The sequence below is a fragment of the Dreissena polymorpha genome, chromosome 7 (assembly GCF_020536995.1).
Source record: "Dreissena polymorpha isolate Duluth1 chromosome 7, UMN_Dpol_1.0, whole genome shotgun sequence".
Classification (NCBI taxonomy): Eukaryota; Metazoa; Mollusca; class Bivalvia; order Myida; family Dreissenidae; genus Dreissena; species Dreissena polymorpha.
In genome coordinates, this window is record NC_068361.1 from 50,978,059 (window position 1) to 51,000,702 (window position 22,644).

General features: G+C 32.8%; 1 protein-coding gene across 1 annotated transcript; it reads left to right on the forward strand.

The window, feature by feature from the left end:
- Window positions 1-1,532: 1,532 nt before the first annotated feature.
- Window positions 1,533-22,092, forward strand: LOC127838933 (transient receptor potential cation channel subfamily M member-like 2). The gene is made up of 12 exons (XM_052367070.1): window positions 1,533-1,654; window positions 7,318-7,563; window positions 8,154-8,328; window positions 8,622-8,772; window positions 8,994-9,172; window positions 12,711-12,846; window positions 15,172-15,193; window positions 15,720-15,751; window positions 18,895-18,937; window positions 19,156-19,190; window positions 19,498-19,555; window positions 20,770-22,092. Exons 1-12 carry the CDS (start codon window positions 1,538-1,540, stop codon window positions 20,809-20,811), a joined length of 1,236 nt encoding a protein of 411 aa, XP_052223030.1. The 5' UTR covers window positions 1,533-1,537; the 3' UTR covers window positions 20,812-22,092.
- Window positions 22,093-22,644: the final 552 nt, after the last annotated feature.

The following is a 22,644-nucleotide window of genomic DNA, read 5'->3' on the forward strand; positions in this document are numbered from 1 at the left end:
AAAAGTGTAACGGAAGAACGACCGGACAACGCTAAAATAGTGTCGCTCCGCATTTGGAGGGAAAAACGATATACCTCCACATTAAACAATTGTACATGTTTGGTTGAAACTTGATATCACTCATAGTCATGTTTGATTTACACGCAAAATAAAATGGAAACGAATATAAAACTCCAGGTTGTCAAAAATGAGGCTGTTGTATTACAACATAACCAGCTGTGTTTTGACTTATTTCATATTTGTGTATCGGTACGGTATTCCCACATGCGATGTGTGTTCGATATAAACTAAACTTTCGTTATACTTTAAATAATCATTACTCTGCTGGGTCTTTGAAATTGGCCTTATATTCGCTCAAGTTCGAATACCTGAGTCCTAGCTATGTATTCGACGTTATCGCGATATTCACTTGAGTTTTTATACCCAAATCCCAGATTGATATTCGACCTTGGCTTTGTATTTGCGCAAGCTTGTATATGTAATCCCTTTTTTTGCATTTAACATTTGGTTGATTTTTGCGATGTGTTGAAGCTCAAATTCCAAGCTTGTAATTTGACCATTGCTCGATATTCATAATATTTTAATTAACGTTTTCCATCTGAGTATAAGCTCTTTATTCGTTATAGTTATAAGGTTCAATTCCAGGTTGCATATGGCTCGACAGTCTGATATTCTTGTTTCGATTTTGAATTTGCAATATTCAATACCTATAAACTTCATGGACCTCACAAATGACATAAACGATACGCGCCATACCTTTTACAGTGTTCTATTGTTAACAGTTTGAAAAGTGTACTTGTCTTAACCATTTAAGAGACTCTTGAGAGAAAGACCAGTATTTGTGTGTAAACCTTATTTACCTTAAAATGTGCTTTTTCGTGAAATTTTCTCCAAAATAAATATATTGATGAAAGTACATGTGACTGGAATTCCGATTTATTAACAGATAGTGACACGTAACGCGCATGTCTGTGTTAATGAATTGTCAATTGTAATAACGTTCATCATGATTTCTAGATATTGATAGAATCGTTTCTAATACATATCCATAAACAAGAGCACCTTCTTCCATATAGAAATGCTTAACTCAATTCAATTACGATTAATAGTATCAATTAATTAAATAGTTCGAATATATTTTTTCCGTCACATACTTATTACAGAGTCCCTTTTTAAACATTGAAAAATATTTCTATTTAATGTTATGTTTACGTTTGTCATATAATTATGTTTATGCTCCCTCCAAAAATAGAGGTTGGGTACATAGAGCGATTCACTTGTTCGTCCGAACATACATACACTTCTGCTTTCCGAAGCTGTGGTTTTCAGTATTGGGCCTTCTTTAAACTGTTAGAATTTTTGTTTCAATGTTAACATTTGAATATTTGTTCAAGGTAGACAATATAATATATAATACATGGTAAACAATATAATACGAAGTCGTTGTATCGATCAAAACTACTATATATCTTATATGCACTTGATTTATGTCAGTGAGTAAAGGCTTTGTTCTGCTGATCAACAGGTATCGTATGTGATGTTTCTCGGCCTGTTCGCGTACGTGCTTTTGTTCGATCTGCCATCAACGGTCTCGAACATGGAATATGTGTTGTTGACATGGGTAATCACCCTATTATTAGAGGAAATGAGACAGGTAAACTATATATTTTGTTTCATAAGAGTATGGATGATTTTAAAAAATATAAATATTTGGACAAACACGTTACTTCTCTTTATTGTTATTACTTAAATAATATGCATGTTGAGACCTCACCCTTCAGCAGCACTATAAATATTAACATAAGAATTGACGTCAACGTGATTCATTATCGCTACGTCGTTTGGCGGGAAACAAATAAAAATTAGAAATTAAACATAAAATTGCACAATATGACGATTAGAATTAATTAAATCAACTGCCCATAAGTAATAATACATTTTCAAAAAATGTATATGGAAACAGTTCTAACATTGTTTATAGCATGAAGGAATTTAATGGGCCGAGTGAAGTAATGGGTTAATTGTTTTGGTTTTTTTTCTCGTTGACGATGCTGCGAAGCAGCTCGTCTAAGTTATCATACCATGAACAAATTCTTCACAATGGCGACCTATGTAAAAGACCGAGCCAGTCCGATTGAGATTTTTCTAATCGGCTGAATTTCATTGATAAAGGTATAGGAAGCTCAGCTATAAATAGGACAGCATATTCTGGGAAAAAGATTTAATAATAGTTTGAAAACGTTAATTTTAAATCAATTATATTTAATCCATTATATGTTTATAGATCAATAAAACAACTATGCATTTTAGGTATTGTATTTGACATTTGTCGTGATTCAGTAAATAAATTGCAAATTAAAACGTGTATAATTAACTTTCAACGCGATCATGAGTGTACAGAAAATGAATTATTTCGAAACTGCCATTTGTATACGTTGTAGCGACTATGTTATATAAGCAGCATAATAGCTATCTGACATTTGTGAAACTCGCTCTTATGTGTGCTTTCTCATTTTAAACTTTTCAAACAGAAATTACAGAGCAACATCAGTGCACATACTATGTTTGATGATTCATTCGTTTGTGGATATTGTTTGCTGTTTTAAACACATATAAGGTCATATCGCGGAGATTTAGTTAAACTTACCATGTGTTCATGGGCGAACTCACGTATTCAAGTGCTCTTACGACTATGTGCTCATACCTAGTTTCGGGAATCATCATGAAATTATTGCCGTACTTAACGAACAAACATGCCTAAGAGGAAAAAAAACAATCATCAAAAGAGAAAAATTATATGTTCATGCACATCGGCATGTGCAATCACGTCCGTACACATAGAATCATTAACTTAGGAAAGGAAACAACGAAATATAAAGTTTGGCATGATATACGTACATGTGAAATTAAAGAGCATGGTGTAATTAAAGAGCATGTCAAGTTTTGAATTTATATGCAGAAACATAATGTTATAACCCACAAACGTTTTACTGTAACAGAACGTTTTTTTATGATAAGTGGTACAGCAAATACACGTCGAATATCTTTTTAATTTTTTCTTGTTATATTTGATCGAAAATGTAACCCGCCTCCCAGTTTTGCTGAATGGATCAAGTTCCCTACGGGTAATACTTCCCCGTATCCCCTATTTTTGTTCGTATCCTATATTTTTCGTACCCAATTTTTTCGTACCCAATTTTTTTCGTACCCAAATTTTTGCTCGTACCCAAAAAAAATTTCGTACCCATTTTTTTTCGTACCCATTTTTTTCGTAATCGATTCTTTTCTCGTACACAATTTTTTTGGGGCATAATTTTTGTTCCCAAAATGTTCGTACCCATTTTTTTCCTTTCCTTTTTACACAACGCGCGCTTGCACTTTACTGAAAAAATACATATTTGTTCTTAAAGATCATGATACCTATACAAAGTTCCCACGAATTAGCGGGCTCTCCACTTTATCCCATTTCCCATTAAAAATGGTGAAATTTTTAAAAAGACATCATTAAAAATGTTAACTGGGTCGCGCTTTATTATACCAACACAGGACTTAAAATGCATGTGGTACAGGCACCGTGATCAAACTGTTAACGCAGTTTTTCGCAAAATAAGAATAATTATGACATGCAGTTCAAAAAAAGCTCTACTTGGGCAAATTGATCTTAACCGGAAAGCAGGATTTTTTATAAAACACAATTTATTAAGATGTATTATTTCTTATCTAATAAAACATCATACAATTAATAAATATCTTTAAACACGTTATTAAGTCATTAAAAATTTCATACACAAAATTCTACAATTTGCATCGAAATATTTGTTATCATTCATTAATGGTTTTGAACTTTCGTGTGTTTGTGTTGGATTGAAAGACATAATTTCGACTAATAATGAAAATGTTTTATTTCTTAAATAAGTAAATATCAGGGCTATACCACGGTCTATATCAGCGGCCATTTTTCATTTCAAGATATTAAATGATATACAATTATGGGTCATGCATTTCCGACATCAACGTCGTTTTCGCGGCCTTTCGTGAATGTTTATTCCTGAACGTTGATGCCATATGGTCGGTATGTTCAGCTACCGGGCCACTGTGCTGTATGCGAATACGCAACAGATTCAACAGATGTTGCTGATACAGAGTTCCTCAGGTCTCTACCACATACACGTACCTGCAAAGGGCTGACAGTTGACAGTGTACACAACATTGAATGATTTGCAATCAATATTGTTCCTCACGCTGTTCTTTCTGTCGCTGGCATCTGTAAAGCAGTCCGCCGTCAACATGTACTGATAAATGGCGCACCACTGCGCTCCACAGGGACCGCTCATGTTAGGCTTTCGGGAAAACATTCTATTGTGTTTCTTGTGTACTAGGATGTCTTCCAGGTTGCAATCCCTTCTAAAGGCTACTAATGGGGGCTCAAGGAAGGCCATAGTGTCTCTTCTTATAAGCGATGAAAGTGACGTCCAATGGTTTCGCAACTGGTCTTCAAAAATTTCCGCCATTTTCTCTGTCGGTTGGCTTCTACCATTCACAATTGTGGGTAACGTCATTCCTGGCTTATATTATTTCGGGTTCCCTTGAAGCTTACCGGAAGTTCCATCGTACCCTGTCATGTATTTTCGTAGATCACTTTCTATGGAACCTCTTTTATACAGGTTGTCTACCACCTTCTTTACCTTGTTTTGTACTGATTTTGTTTTGTCGACGGTAACTTCCGCATATGTGTCGCTATCGGACATTTCACCTTTTAATTTTGTTATGTAATCTGCCCATCCATCCATTATATCCATTATGACTATAGCAGTACCTTTATCAGCATGACAATTTCATTGTCGTTAAGAAGTTCTTTCAGAGCGTATTCTTATGATTTACTCATATTGAGCTTAAACTTTTTCTTCAGACCTTTGATGATTTCATCCGTTTCAGCCTTGATATACACATACGACCATTTATCGCGGCCTGCTTATGGAGTCCATATTGACGGCGTCTTCTTCCTGTACGGTTTGCCTTGATAATTATGTCCGTCTTTGTCCTTAGAGTAGAATTATTCTCGGAGACGCATGCAACGTTCCCATGTAGTGAGGTCCGTCAACAACTTACCATTGTCAACGACTCTTCTTGTTGGAATAAATTTAAATCCCTTCGATAGAACTCTCATTTGTGAGGCGGCAAGTTATTTCTTAGACAGATTAATCACTTCATCCGTTTGAACCGACGATTCCTTAGTGACACAAATTTCAGACGTTGAACTGTTTTCTTCATGGCGGCGTTGCACTTCAGGCTTGTCTTACAACACAAGCATGTTTTTGTAGGCATGAAGAGTCTTTCTGAACCATAATATCCTACTTCCGTTTCCTTTGCGCCGACATGAACGCTTTCTGCAGTCATCAAACTGTTTCCGTCCCTTTTCGTTTCAATCACGATGTCACTTTATACATAAGTCTTGTATAAAGGACTTTTTTAAGGACTCGCAATTTGCTTTGTTTGTTCTTAAAAGTTCAATTTATGTTTCAAGTGAAAATTGTTTCAGTTCATGTTGTAGCTTTTCGCGTGGATGTTAATTAATTGAAGAAGATATCTTACTTAAATATTCCTTTTTCAAGTTTTTAACTTCTCGCAAAATCCCGTTACAAACACCAATACCCTCCGACATTAAGTGGAATTATGTTTTATGCATTACTTTAGCAACGCACCCATTTTCCTCTTTATTTGTGTGAAGATCCAACTCCCACTTTAATATAAATCCTCTTTGAACTATTTCACCATTGACGCATTCTTTCAAAAAGTGTCTATGGCTCTTATACCGGCATTTCTTCTCAGTCAGTTTCTTCAGTCGCGCAAAAGCAACGTTTTCCTTTACGTGGGATTTCTTTATAAAAATGTTATATAATAGAGTATCTTTAAGCCTTGTATTATTTAAACAAAAACGATGTATTTATTTGATGTCGAAGCTTTCGACCGAACGGTCGTCATCAGCGACCATTTTTATGTCAAGATGTTACATTATATACGGATATGACGTCATACATTTCCGACGTCAACGTCGTTTCGCGCTCTTCATGAATGTCTATTCCTGTACGTTGATGTCATATGGTCGGTCTGTTATTAGTTTTGCTTTCCACAATTGTTTCATGGTCTTACGGTACCCGTCCGACCCGCTATGTTTTTAAGTCCCATTATTTGGAAATCATCCATGGAGTGTCCGTCTGTATATACAATTTCAGTTAAAGGTTTATGTGCTGTGTGCGAATACGCGACAGATTCAACAGATGTCGCTGGTACAGAGTTTTGCCGGTCTATCCCACATACACGTACCTGCAACAGCGCCTTGTTTGTATTGTACAGTAGACTCTCTGTAAACCGGACGGTCTCGGGACCGGCCTAATCGTCCGGTTTTCAGAGAGTTCCGGTTTACCAAGAGTTTTCATATTGCCGAAATATACACGGTATTCATTGTGTACAGAATCACATTTAAATAAAACAAACCGTAAACATTTACATGTACCATGTGATAACTGTACGCAGGTACTGATGATGTTAATTGCATTCTGAAAAAATGTGTTTTTAATCGATTAAAAGCAAATACAGATGGATGGATATTTAACAGTCATATTTCTAACAGTTTATCTGACAAACAAACAACCATTTCAGTGTTAAAAATATGGCTATAACATCTTTTAAAATACCCGAGATGATCACAAGAAAGTTATCGTCGCAACGGCATGCATTAATTTCTTAATTAAATTGTTTATCATAGGCGATAATAAATTATAAATAAAACGATCGAGTCAATTACTTTTTGGTGTTACCGCACGTCTATTATAGACATTCACAGTTTGTTTACATTACTTAATCGGAATTCCATAGCGCGGTAACGACTTGACACCTTTATGGTTTGTTTAATCCGATTATCGATAATTGCGCGAGCAAAATGTGACACCGCACTCGCTTTGCCGACTAGGTATTGTTATTTTCACGCCTCGGGCATCTGGAGAATTTAGACCGTCCGGTATACTCAATGTATTTAACGTTGAAAATGACAAAATTTACGGAGATACCCGTCCGGCTTCCGGTTTTCAGAGAGTTCGGTTTATTCAACATTTTTTAACAAAGAAATAGAAGGAGAAAATACGGGACTGGTCCGACCGTCCGGAATCGGGAGAGTTCCGGTATTCCGAGAGTCCGGTATTGGCAGAGTCTACTGTATATCATGCGATTCAAACCTATTCCAGACAGTAATATTGCTGGAAAATACGGCAACGCGGCACATAAGCAATAAATAATTGTAAATTATTCTTTTGGTTTAAGATGTACCAGACGGCTCGGATCCACAGTTTAAAGAAGTACTTTCTCGAAGGATGGAATGTCATAGATCTATTTACGATCTTCATGTTCATGAATGGCTTCGGACTTCGATTCAAAAGCTTCCAAGACACCTTTGATTGGCCCAGAGTCGTACTCGCTATCAACTTTGTCGCGTTTTTCTTCAGACTCGTCCACATATTCTCGGTTCACAAAATCCTTGGCCCGAAACTCATTATAATTAAACAGATGGTGAGTGTTTAAACATGTCTAGATACAGAAAACATGATACAATATAAATCACTTTTGATACGTCTATTACATTTATATAAGCGTAAACTCTAGTGATCTCAATTCGACATTTATTATTAAAGTTCGTTGAAAACAATAAATGAATATATACATTTTGACGGCATTCATATAACGTCATACGACCACAAAGATGTCGCTAACTGATGTATAGAGAAAAAAGAGTGTGTTCATCTTTTGTTAAACAGATCAAATATCACATTTTCTATGGTGTTTTTTACCAACGGCAAAACTGATTTAAAAAAAGTTTCATACTGATTTAAAACACGGTCTAAACCTTTTTCAAGGCAAAATGGTCGAACCTTATCATGTACCTCGAAATGGATACATATGATCATGTTGCCATTTACAGGTATTATATAAATAAGTTAAGAGTGCTTCAATGTTAATGGTTATGTTAGAGATGTGCAACTCGGTAATTTGCTGTTTTACATTCACAAGTTCTTGCTCTACAATATTGATTTAATGTGCCATCAAGATAAAGAGAATGTGGATATTCGAGATCCATTGTGTATGTACCTGTTGTATTGTAGGTACAGGATCTGTTGTATTTCCTGATGATTATGGCAGTGTTTATATTGTCGTACGCCATTGCCTCTTTCTCCATTCTCTTCCCCGATTCTCCAGTTACTTGGAAAACTGCAAGACAAATAATAAGGAAGCCTTATTGGCATCTTTATGGAGAACTCTTTCTTGATGAGACAGAAGGTAATTTAAAATTTAATTTGAACAAAACATGCTCTCGTCCGTTACGTCCGGACGTTAATAAAGCAAACGCATTTGAGTGTGTTATAATAAGATGCAAACATTTCTATAGAACCAAGCAGATTGTTGCTTTTTTATTTAATATGTGCAAAGGAAACTAACAATCATGTTAGGTATTCTATAAAAACATACATTATTTATAATTTATACAGTACTCTATTGGAGTAGCTGATAACAAACAATCTGTGCAATCATTAAGAAATATTATTTTGAAATTAACTTTCCTAACATTTTAGCGGATTGTACACATGACGCTAGTATATGGAAAAACGGAACCTTTCCACGCTGTCCAAGCGAGACCGGCAGGATTGTAGTTCCCATCATGATGGCTGTTTACCTGCTGTTTGCCAATATACTGCTTCTTAATCTTCTTATTGCAATGTTCAGGTTTGGATATAAAATCTGATAAATAGTATGTGCATGTAAATAGATGTACTATTGGACGAGAAGAAAGTGGGTTTTGTAATTCTGAAATGTAAAATTAGCGATTCATTCACCCGAAGTCACTCGTAAAGTATGTGTCTTCATTTCAATAGTACCATCGCGATTTCCGAAATCTAATGTTATTTGAAAACATTATTTTAAACAGTGTGTGTTGATTCTTTCAGTTACACCTTTCACAAAATACATGAGCAATCAGACAAGGTTGGGTGTTTCCAAAGATGCTATGTGATCAGGGAGTACGCGATGAGGCCTTTTTTATGTCCTCCTTTTAACGTATTTTGGCACATGTACCAGCTCATCCAATGGTGTAGATGTAGGAACGAAGAACCATACGATCCTTTTCGTACGTACCATGTTTATTAATTTATCTGTCTTGAATAAGTGTCTTAACATATGTCTGCCATGATAATTTCACATCCGTGCTTCAAAGAGAATTGCTGCTATATCAAACCCTTGCTACGATTGAGAGATCTATTACATATTTGACTTATATTAAATATATATGTACACAATGCATGCATTGTAACATTTTAAATTCTTAAGATATGGGTCAATAACCATGTTTGATTTTTGAATGTAATAGTAGTATAAATGGTGATTCTAATTCGAATGACAGAGTTATGCATGAGTAAGCACTCACAGAAAACCAACATTCCGTTATCAAAACAGATCAGGGGACGATATGTTACACTTGCTAAAAATAATACGCTTACGACACCGCGGTGCCGCACAAACTTTACATGCTAGTTCTGTGGTGACTTGCTTTTAAATGTATTGATATGCAGTAATATGGCATTGTTGACACATTGTTAAGTTTGTAGCACTTGGATGTATAAGTATGCATTTCTACTAAGAGTTTACTTGTTATGATATACAGCAAAAATGTGCCTTCTTTCCTGTGTTTGTATTTCGAGAATGACAACATATTGTATATGGAAACGTATCGAAGAGATGCAATGTATGCAATTTACACATTCTCAGTCTACAATAAATCAATATTGAAATATAAATACGTAATTTGTCATCATATAAGACTCATGCGACAATAGGTCTATACAAATTATTTCTAGATACTTTAGTGCTAATTAGAGGTAGATGAATCAAGAATAGGTTAATCATTTTGTACGTTTGCCGTCATTTTAATTGATACAATAGTAAACATAACATGCAAAACATGCATTACATAACACACTACAGCCAGCCAACATAAAAATATTACGCTTATAAACGTTCCTTTCCGTGTCAATATAATTGTAACTTTTATCACTTTATATCATTTTTTATTTAATGACTTTGAAGACAAAACCATAGTTTGATAAAGCGCGTTTGGTCACTTCATTGCACTGTTAAATTTCCCTGAATTGTTTAGATTTATTTTTAAAGCACTTCCCAAAACTTAACAAATTGATGTTTTATTCCGACCTCACGACTTAATCTTACCGTTAAACATGTTTTAATTATCTTTATACTCTAAAGGTTATACCACATCGAACTGTAAATTATGCAAAAACAATGTATACAAGCGAAACAAGAATCAAAATAAGGACAATATTCGATTGACACCCCGATTAGTTCAATAACTTTATATAATTCAATAGCATTGTATCTGAGCTTAAATAAGGATTCGGCAAATATTGTTTTCTTCACTGCAATGTTACTTCACGTTCGACTAAACTCCAAATGTTTCTAGTAATAAACGTCCAAGATGAACCCTTCGTTATGGGTAAGTCTTATTTTTTATCATGATCATGATTTTAACGTTTATCGAATGCCAGGTTGAAGGTTCTTTTCAAACAAGAAACAATTTACGAAATCGAATGAGGGATCAAGGATCTCGACATAGGTGTCACGGGTTGACAAACTCGACACTACTACAGTGTTATTTTGATCTGTAATTAAAAAAAAATGTTTTAAAAAAAAGAAAAAAATGCTTATTTATTCGAATGTGCAAACATAGCCTTAAACAGTATATTTACTTTCCGATATTCATAGTAAAATATGCAACTGTTGGAATGCAATCGGTCCAGTTAAATCTTTCTGCACACGCAAACAAGTATAAACATGAAATGTTTCCACTAATTGCTCATGAATGCCATATTTATATCGATTTAACGAAACGGGTCGTTTTACGTAAGTTTTGATCAGCTTATATTCCTATAAAAACAACTCGTTATGAAACTTCTTGAACATTGAAAACGCTTTTATATGTTATTGTTCAATTGGAGAATGGCTTGTCAAGTGTTCTTCTTTTCATCATGATAATTATTTCTTCGGAAAACATAAAAAATCTAATAACACAAATATCTTTGTTCAACTATTTGAGAGACATTAACGGTCTTTCTTAAATATCAAGGAAATGCATAGATTCCACATTCAATGACCCAGAGCATTAAAAAGCGTGTGACTTGTATTTATTTTATGATTTTATGTTTAGGCATCATAAAATCAAGTCAAATGCAATTAAGGTTAAATTCTGGCCATGAAAACACGTGCAAAACTAAAAATTGTAAACTTATTATGTAAACTATTCACATATTCAAAAACACAACGTACATGCTTTGATAAAAGTTCATATCCAGCTTATGCTCAACATATAGCAAGACATTGCTTGTTTTTTAACATGTATGTGATTTTCATTTTTATAAAATTAACAACTTGTGAATGCATTTTTATTGTTGTGACATTCTGCATATAATTTAATTTGAAATTTATAAATCCATTAAGCAGTTAAATAAGCTAACAGCAATTTCTAAAAAGACGAATCAAAGGCAAACAATACCATAACTCGACGGTGTTATTTGTTTTTAAAAAAGTATTTAAACCGTTTAATTTGACGCGCGAATAGTGTTCGTTTAATTAATTACCTTTCTTCTTTGGTTCTTAAATTAAGTGTAACTTCTTTTTTGTAATTTTTATGAATGTTTCATTTTTCCAACATTGCATGCATTACTGCACCAAATGTTGATGTTGACGTATCCTTGTAATCGTTTCTCATGACAAAAGCTCAGTCTGTAAATGTAAGAATCATTTATAAAGCAAACGGTCGGTTTAATTGGTAAGGAGTTGTACGGAACAGATAGTGTATTTGCGACCTACGCATATACAGCTTATCGTCAAAAAAATAATAAAATGCACAATACACATGCGTCAAAATAAAAACAACAACATGCTTATGCATTGTATACATATATATGAATTTTTGTGAGAATGTATGATGTTAGAGCAAGCTGTTTATGTAGATGTTTACAATACGTAATTTATTAAGAAAACAATGCAGACAATACGAACATTATATAATGATGTAAAGAAATATTGGACATTTCGGATTGTCGTGATTACCAAAAAAAACAACAGATTAATAATGTGTGTATCTATTCTATTTTGTTTTTTGATTACACATATACATATATGTATCATTATTAATGCCATTTATTGCAAGCTAGTCACATAAACAGTAACGATATAAATTATTATTAATTTGAATGGCAAATTCAAATTTTATTAAGCTAAAAATATCATTGTCATTTTCAAGCATTTGTGTTGTGTTCAGAAATATATACAGATCGAAATTGGTATATAACTGTTTCTGAGCAATTCGTTTTGGTATACATTATCTTGTTTAATTTTAATAACGACAGTCTGTATAATGCGTAAATATTGTATTGGTACCATCGTTAATCTTTGTTGTTGTTTGTGTGTTTGTTTTGTTTTTTTCATCTATAATTTGATGTATTTTCATACAAAATGTACACATAATTTGAGTGCAACATATGCTCATTATATAGAGTTTCAACTTTAGTATAACGATAAATATTAACTAAACGTGTTATTTAAAATCTTTTTTATCGTTTTTGAATAAGTTATACACTAAATTTCTGCAGATATTCCATACGACTCAACTTCTCGTCACATCATTTGGCGTGATTTTTTGAAAGAGGCAGTATGCAGATATGTAGCATCTTTGAAACAGAATGAAGCAGAAAGTCATGATTCGAGGATACAAAAGGCAAATAAAAAGTAAGACGGTTTCCAACGGAAGCGTTTAATTTTTGCATAAATAGCACCACATTTTTTTTCTCAATTCGTAATATTTATCTGCATAGTTCAGGTAATAGTGAACACAACTGTTGCTAATAGCAGGTACCTAATAACGTGTGTATATTAAGTTTGTACGCCGGGTATATAAAGCGTATTTTGTTCTGTCGCTAAATACCCAGTTAAACAAGGTCGCATAGTGCCAAACGAGCAATGAATTCCTTCAGACCTCGTGCTACATGTAATCTAATTGGGAGCTTATAACAGAGTATTGTATTTATCTTACACAAAGCCGTATCTAGCGCATAAATAAATCCAACCTTAAAGATTGCACAAACACATGAGTGCATATTCGTTCCACTAAAATATCTTTTCTATGAATAAGCGTTTTTTTAAAGTCCCGGTATTGTATAGGTAAGTTTGTTGTTAATCTTATAATGTATAAAATTTCTCAGTTTATATGATTATTTCTTAATTGATATTTCGGTTTTATTTCTATAGTGTCACAGTTAAATGCTCGAAACCAGGTCATGATGAGTGACAATGAAGTGTAATTCGTGGACAACATGACTTTTTTTTAATTAAATGCGTACATATCCTATATGGTCAAATTGATCTGCTCTGTATGACAAAAGCAATTAAGTTCACGCTCACTCATACTAAAACGTACTAATTCGGAGTGGCAATCGTGTATGATCGAGACCCTATTGAAATACTCCCAACGGACCGTATGTAATACGTTTAATTTTGAGATCAACACGTTCCGGATCTTGGCACCTTTAATTGTCAAATTGTAAAATGTTATTGTAACCGGACACAAAAGAACGTATCAAAATGTTCGAACACGACTACCGCAGCTGACAATTTAAAGCAGTTAATCGTAATAAATGTTGACAATTGTCGAAGTTTCAAATATGTCCACGTTTAGCTCGATTGAAACGGCTGACCTCAAGAGCGGAACATAATAAAAAAGATCTGATAGACGCCCTGATACGTTAATTTTATTTGTATTCAATAGTGATATCGGGAATCTAGTATTAGATCGACACAGATAACTACGATATGGATACACCATTTATTATGGTTTGTAAAGAAGTTATATGATGCGTTTGATCAACAATTGATCGCAGTTGATATTTGTGTATATACCATTTTGTTAACGGTGTCTATGATTAACAAGTTTAACTCCAAAAAATAACACATTAAGGCTAAGTTTATACTTTTTAATAGTAATAACTTAATTTGCAGTTATATAAAATTGTATTGAATAATGTATGATTTAAAAATGTTTGGATATCAAAACTAGTTTGTGTCTTCAATGCCTTTTTCCCATAAAAAAAATAAAATTATTTTGTTTTTAAATCAAATGCATGTTTTTGCTAAATATACTTTACGAAGTCGACTTGAATGAAACAAAACGCGCGGCGGTATTTGCAAAAGACACGTATGGCCCAGAAAAAGTGAAACATTTTGTCAGCATATCCGTTACAATGTTCTGTCTATCGTCCTGCAAACTGTGCCACCCTCGTATAAAACGTGACATTAATTTGAAGGACTTAAGAACAGTGTTGGATGTTTTGCTGCGCCATGAACATGTACAGTCATTCATTTATTAAAATACCTCTTAGCCATACGTATTTCAAAATAGGGTATGCAAGAGACATATTAAAAATAAAAATGATGTCTTATATAACAATTTATAAGGACAATAGATTTTTGGATCAAACAAATCGTCAGTTTGAGACATAATGGATACGTAATCATGGCATACGTATTTTTCAAATACATCGATTAATAAATCCACCTGTAATCATAGCAAAAGCTCTAAAGGTACCTCTTGTTCGTGTGACACACATGAGAGCCTGTAAGTGTGCTGTCCATGACTGGGTAGTGCATATGTGCATGTATACATCTTAAACAGTTTTGTTACGAATAATTCAAGTCTTGTAATGCGCGTTGACGCATCAAACTATGTATAATCTAAACCTATTCACCGACACAGAATCCGCTGGAAAAATGAATATCGTTTATGTTCTCTAAATAAAAAAAAATGTTTTTAAACTTTCTTTGCGCCCTCGACATCCCGAATATATACTTATGTACGTTGGACATGTTTTTATAGCTAGATTGTGTGTTTACTTTTGTAGGCTACGTTTAATAAACATTACAATTTGGCATGCATGTTTCTGATGTTAAGTTGTAAATTGCAAATGTAAATTAAAACACCTTACGTCAAGCTTGCATTTAAATTGACGAACAGTTGAACATGATTTATTTTTACTTTAATATTTGTAACTTTCATTTCAGACTTGATCATTTGAAAACAAAGGTTAGTCCAGTAGCATATTTCTATATGCCTATAGTCTATAACTAAGCGAGACCGGGCGGCACGATTTTATCTTATACATACTTAATATTACAGTCTGCGAGGAGTTCTTATGTATTGTCTGTTTAAGTATACATCTTCATATATATCGTGTCAAAGCGTATGCTTTCGTATAGCACATATTAAATGAGTGAGTAATGACGGACCAGAAATGATACATAGTTGCAAGTTTTTATAAAATGTATCAAAGTATGCTTAACAACAACGTTTTTAGACGTGTATTTATCCAGCAAAGTACTATGGAATAAGTAGAACACATTACGTACACCTACATTGTTTTAAATATATTAATAAAGATTAAGTTCACATATCTCAAATCAAGGCATAATGCCAAACAAATCAATTCACTTATAAACTTCTCATTCCACAACAAAATATGTGTAAGTAGTTTAACATAGCATTTCAACGTCTCTGATCAGATACTGTATCTTTCTTTATGAGCACAAAACCTTTTTCGATGCCGTTTCAGGGTGAAGAGGAAGAAAAGTTCAGACATCAAGCGTATGTAGGAAGTTATTATTTAGAACGTTAAATACGTATGTTTATGTTTGTATCATAATTGAGTATTTAACGCCGTATTCTTATTTTTTTGCGAGTTCGTGAATAAAGAATATTTATTAAAGACGATTTAACATCAAATAAAAAATAAAAAACAGAAGATATGAAAGCACGCTGTAAAGAAATCGTGTGTAGACACCTTTTAGAAACTACACAATCATTTTATGTTTGATGTAATTAAAACAAGTGACGATGAAAACATGTCTTTAAAATACATAAAGCATATGCAGTATACATGATAGTAGAGTCAATGTTTGCTATCACTTCGTATTATAGTTCATAACGAAAGTTATATTTTCAATTATTCATTCGCTATTAAATCCCAACCTTTTTGTCAGTAAATGGTGTCCGATAAATGCCGTGAGGACCGTGCGCGGTATTCCTTTCATATGTCACACTTATATTGGTCGTTATGGAGACAAAACCCTGTTGGTTTTGAATTCAGATGGAAGGCCGTTGTCATAGATTTCAGATTATACAATTTGGTTTTTGCCCTGCTGAATATTTAAATCACCATACAGATTTTAATAAGAGATTTGTATTTATTTAGACCTATGACAATTTTGAATAACAGTCTTAATAATTTTGGCACTCTGTTATCACAGCATTTATCTTGATATATTTCAAACTAACATAGTGCCTGTCACGCATCATGCAAATCCAGTTTTATGATACAGTTCTCGTTACTAGTGTGACATATTTAGTTTGAATTTTGACTATTCGTCGCACAGACTAATGGTTAAATCATATATATTCAATGGTATATAAAAAACCAATTAATTTAAAGAACGATTAAGTATGTGTATTTATTCGCACAATGTATCGTAAATATTTTTTTGAAATGCTGTTATTTGTTCCTAACAAATAAATCACCATTTGTTGTTAATAAGAGGTGTGTGATAAAAGAAGGGATATGAATTGTTTCAAACGTTTGTATATTCGGTGGCAACTATGGAAGGGAAAGACCGCCAATATTATTTTAACCAGAAATGTTGCACGTGTTGAGTATTCAGCTAATATGTTCCTTGTTACAATTATAGATTATACATACATGTCAAATAATATCCGTTCAAATAAACAATGTTTGACATTTAATGTTTCAATTTTCAAAAATGTTAGTTTTTAAGGTGGAGACATTTCAAATGTTTATCTTGCGCATTGTCCAAATTAAAACTGTTCAATAAATAAATAAAAAAAATCAAAATGTAAAATATACATTTACTTTTATTTTTAAATCGCATACACAACGCACAAAACTTTGTCACAGCTCTAACGCTTTTTTACAAAGGTGAATGCTAAAGTATGCAAATTTGCAACAATAACTTTAACGAACTTCTGATTTCCTATGTGAGCATGTAAACACGTCTAGATTAGTCATGGTGTATCTTTACATCTTGCAAGGTTACACGTTGACATTTGCACAGTTGTAAATTCTGTTATCTTCACGCCGTGGAAGCGACAAAATTATGATTAGTCTTAGCCAGGAACCAATGCCTAGCTTACGGGTCGGGAACTATTGTAAATTTAATTAATGATTCTTCTGGTGCACAGGTGTTTGTTTGCGTGGCCAAGTCATTTGAACACTATCAATATGTCATAAAAAACATTGTTCATCATTTGACCAAACATCTTGACACAGGAAAATCACCTACATCAACATGTTTAAGCCATTAAGTGCCTAAATGGTGGTCGATTTTCGTACTATGTACCATTTAGTTGCGAAAGGTTGCCTCGTGGCGAAAAATGACCACGAACGGCTACTTGCAAACATAAACAACAATAAAACACTTCTCGAACTCGTAGAACTGCTAGGTCGGCTCTCGTCTGACCGAACGTTTAGTTCCGATTTTTGCAAGAGTAAAACTATCGAAATACCCCAGGTACTGAACATAATCCGCATAAGTACAATAAACAAATAGTAGTTTATCAACTAACAACACCGATTTGTCTTTTTGTCAACACCAAACACTAATATAATCGTTATGTTTGAATGTTTATTTCAATCGTGTTCGATGATCCGTCCTTCACATTACGCTATTTGTCCAACTATTGGTTCCGCGCCTCAGAGGTACCGAATACTTGAAACCGAGAACCGTATTTACCTTGAGCGTCTGATCGACATGGGACTGGACTCGAAATTGCCGATAAACAATTCCCGATTAACAACGATTTATGTTGGCAAAGCCGTTCGTGGTCATTTTTCGTTGCGAGGCAACATTTCCAAAACAAAATGGTACATAGTTTACAAAAATCGACCGCCATTTAGGCACTTACTGGCTTAAAATGTTGATGTAGGTGATTTTCCTGTGTCAAGAGATACCTAACTTGTATATACATATTATATCAGATTTGTTTTGTCAAAATGATGAAAAATGTTTTTTAAGACATATTGATAGTGTCTAAGTGACTTGGCCACGCGCTCAACACATGTGGCTACTACTAATGGCAATTTGCACCCTAACACCGGTTGACCTAAAAATGCGTTGTAAAATGTTGATTTGTGATTCGTCAACCTGTATTCTGTACAATTGAATTGTGTACAATTGTTAGATGCTGACATGTAGCAGATTACTTAAGCCGATTGTACAACTTAAAAAATATTCAACATGCTAATGTAGTTTTTCAACAACTTACTTTCAGATGGATTTATTATCTTTCATTTATCTTTATAACTGCAATATAAGGTATATGAATATGTAGACTTAATATATGCATTATCTTCATTTTCAGATCTGTAGTTAAAGAAGTTTGTTTTTATACATTTTAACATTTTGTAGTTTCGGAACAGACAACATTTTACACTTTACAATTGTACAAAACAGATATTAAATTGTTGAATTAAAAAAAAAACTGTTAAGCGAATGAGCTGAATATTCAACACGTGCAACATTTCTGGTGATAAATAATATTGACGGTCTTTTCTTTCCATAGTAACATAGCGATATTTCAATTTAACAAAAGCTGAACATGAAAATGATAATAAATCAAAAAAAAAGATACGACACTACAGTTCGGTCAACTAGATATGCCTGTTGTCTTAAAGGAATATAGCTTCATACTTTCTTTATATATTTCATTTTAAACAGTTTTGAAGCATTGAACAAGAAAATTGATGATTTGGAGAAAAAGGTAAATGGATTTTTATTGTTCATGACTTTAGGCAAATATCCTGCGTTAATCGGTGAACATAACAGTGAAAGTATTACTAATTATCTGTTATACTGTGAGTGTTTTCCTTGTTCCCAAAATAAATCATTATGTTAAACAGTAATAATAATGTTCGTCTTTATTTACAAGCTATTTTACTTAAAGAACTGTTTAAAATAATAAATACGATCTTATAACAGGCTGAAAGGGAGAGTATAGAGTTAAGACGAATAGTGTAAGTATAATTTTATTGTTCATTTCTGCTAAGTTTGATCTTGTGATTCGTGTTACCAAACATAATAATAATAATAATAATAATAACAATAATAATAATAATAATAATAATGATAATAATGATGATAATAATAATAATAGTGTTATTATTAGTATTAATAATAATAATAATAATAATAATAATAATATTATTATTATTATTATTAGTAGTAGTAGTATTATTATTATTATTATTATTATTATTATTAATAATAATAATTATTATAATAATAATGATATAACAGTGTCGTATATTTTACATGTTTCAGCCTGATACTTCTAGAAAAAATCGACGCTCTGAGTAAGAAAAATGATGACGAGACAAAGGTATATTTTATATTCTGATCTGACATGTGACTTATAGAGAAGTAAATGAACAATGTGTTATTAAGATACAAAGTATGATCAATGCCTTATCGAAAATACTTGCGGAATGTCAAAGGAAATGTTCCGGAAAGTACACTAAAAAGGGCCTATGTAAACGAAAACTGTATTCTAGTTCCGCTATTTAAAATGATACGAATATACAAAGAAAACGCATATATACTTGAACCTTAGCATAGCAATTTAATTAATACAAATAAAACATTTAACGATGAGATATGTATATAAGAAATCGTTTAAAACGAATTGAAACTACAAGCGTGACTCGATATCGTACGAGTAAGGGAAACAGGCAGCCATTTACCAAGTGCGCATTTTTGCTAACACGTCCATCGTGAAAAGTCTCAATTGCTTATTTATACTTATTCATCATACCAGTTCGTCACAATCTGCATTATAATCGTGTTTTTTTCTTAAAAAAACACAGTGAGGTGAAATATAAGTAAGTCTAAACAATGTTTAAATTAACGTGTACCACCATTATGTACTTAACGCCTGAACTTTTTCACGTTTCCGGTAATTGTGACTCAAATGCATGCATGCACTCATGGTTGTGAGGACGTTTTGACATATTTGTCTAATTGAAAGCTCAAACTCACCCTGGGATGTTCATTAATTCCCAATACGGGTTTCTGTGTGCGTCTTTTACATGTTCATGATTGGACACACAGTATTATTGTTAGATAGTTATTTGAATATTTTGAATGCAGCGCCAACATTTGCTTTGTTTATTGTGACCGTTCAGAAATAAACGTATTGGAAATGCTTTTTGAGTTTAATCCCATGAATACCTCTTCCATCGACCGTCCGCAGACATTGTGCGACTTAACTCGTTAATGAATAGTTTTAAAATCGATCTTTTTTTACAGAGAGGCATAATCTGTGAAATGAAAACGTTTTGGTAGCATATTTTCATTTCCCGTTTAGCACACCTGTTAAAGATATGCCCGAGCGTAATTAATGAATAGTTTTATTGCACATCTGTGTATTATTAAGCACATTGAAGTGTTAAATCTATGTATTGATAGCTTAAAACTTTCTTTTAGAAAAAAATATACATGTGCTAAATTGGAAATATAATTTAGAGAATATGGAACATGAGAATTTTTTTTAAGTTCGACGTTAAATACTGAACTGTTTAGTTTGTTTTACTGCAGCCTGACACGGAACAACAGATGAAGGAACGCACGCAAATGTAGTATGTACTCGATACATACTGGGCGGTACTGTGTCTTCAATGTGTACACGGTACTTTCTTTGTGACACTTAAATCTGAAACACTAGTTGAAATCAAAACAACTTCAATCACTTAGTATTTCAACGGCATATCATTTACAGAAAAAAATCGTTGGTGTTTCCAACCATAAGGTGATGTAAAAAAGATGTCTGCGCTTCTAAACTATTATTTCTTTTGATAATTTTATTACAATTTTGATCGTCTGTTTCCTAATCCTGAGCACGTTCATTCTTTATCATTTAAGAAGGCGTATATGTAATATGTGTACATTTTTTTGTATTTGCTTCTAGTTGTTTTATGTGCATTTTGATTTCGAGTATTTACAGTGTTTTCACATTCGGTGTTTCTTAAAATATGCGTTTAAAGAATTGAAAATGCAAACAAAGGCAATTTTAAGACATTTGATAATATGACAAAGCACAGCAGTTTTAAAAGTTTGTCAGTGTGTCTCTTTGCGTATAAAGCATATGTTTTTCCAAGTATGAAAATTCATTAATATCTTTTCTTTGATTTGTGTCTACATTTTAAGTGCCGAATTGTAAAATAGAATGTATACCTAGCCCATGTTTATTATACGTTGATATTAGTGTGTATTATGTTGGCGGATGTGAAGTATTGCTTTTGTAAAGACGCGAGTGCTCGTTCAGTGTGCTTCTATTTTAACTGATGATATCAATGTCAATGACTGATATATATTTGGCAGTAATAAGACGTTGCAAGAGAATGTTTGTATTTTAATACAATGTCGAGTATGTATGCATGTGGTTAGGCCCTTTAAACCAAGACGGTCCTTATAATCTTGGCGTTGCGATCGCAACATATTTCTTTGTTAATCCACAGTAAATATCCATTGAAATCCATCATGGCGCTGTAAAGTTGATTTCTTTACCCAATTACTTCATTAAACATCAATGAGAAAATAGTAAGGGACTTAAACCTCTTAAAAGTTGCGAACATAAAAATAATATTCAAAAGCATTAAATAAAACCATTTTTAATTGCTTCCGGTTTAATACCGCAAGTGATTTTTCTGTAAAATATTTTCTCACTTTTGTAAGGCATAAAATGCTCGTCATTACCTCGAACGCAAACTAATATTCTATATTTACTGTATGTGTGTTAAAGATCAATTAACAGATATTGAGCTGTATTCACGTATGCGTGTTTATATATGTTTATTGCCGCTTTTTATTATTTTATAATTCAAGAAGATTTTAATAATTATACATGCTTGATATATATATATATATATATATATATATATATATATATATATATATATATTCTATTGTGTAACTGTTATACTTTTATCGGGATGTCTTTATGAGTACCATGGAGCTGTTTGATAAGACTGTTTATGAAGTTAAGATGTTATCGCGCGTGGATATTTGAAAACAAAATGTTCATTAGATTAATAGTTATGAACGTATGGAATGATCTAACAATAAATGAAAGTATTTATATTGATTTAAAACAAATAATTTTCCGTGTGAATGAGTATTATATAAATATGTGTATGTGATTGTAATTAACTGTGTGTATCTATCGTAATAAATTTGTTTTGCTATACTTGATTTTGTATTCTGTTGTAGTCTATAACAACGAATTTGAGTGTTCTTTGTTCAGTTGTATATGTGCTTTTTTATCATTTGAAGAAAAAAACATTTTGTTAGTGATACAACTTATGTTATTGTATGCATTTGTGTATTATTTTATTTTTATATTATGTAACATGAGCAGTTCATGAAACACGAGCAACATATTGCCCGAAACAGACAGGGTTTCAAAATCATTAT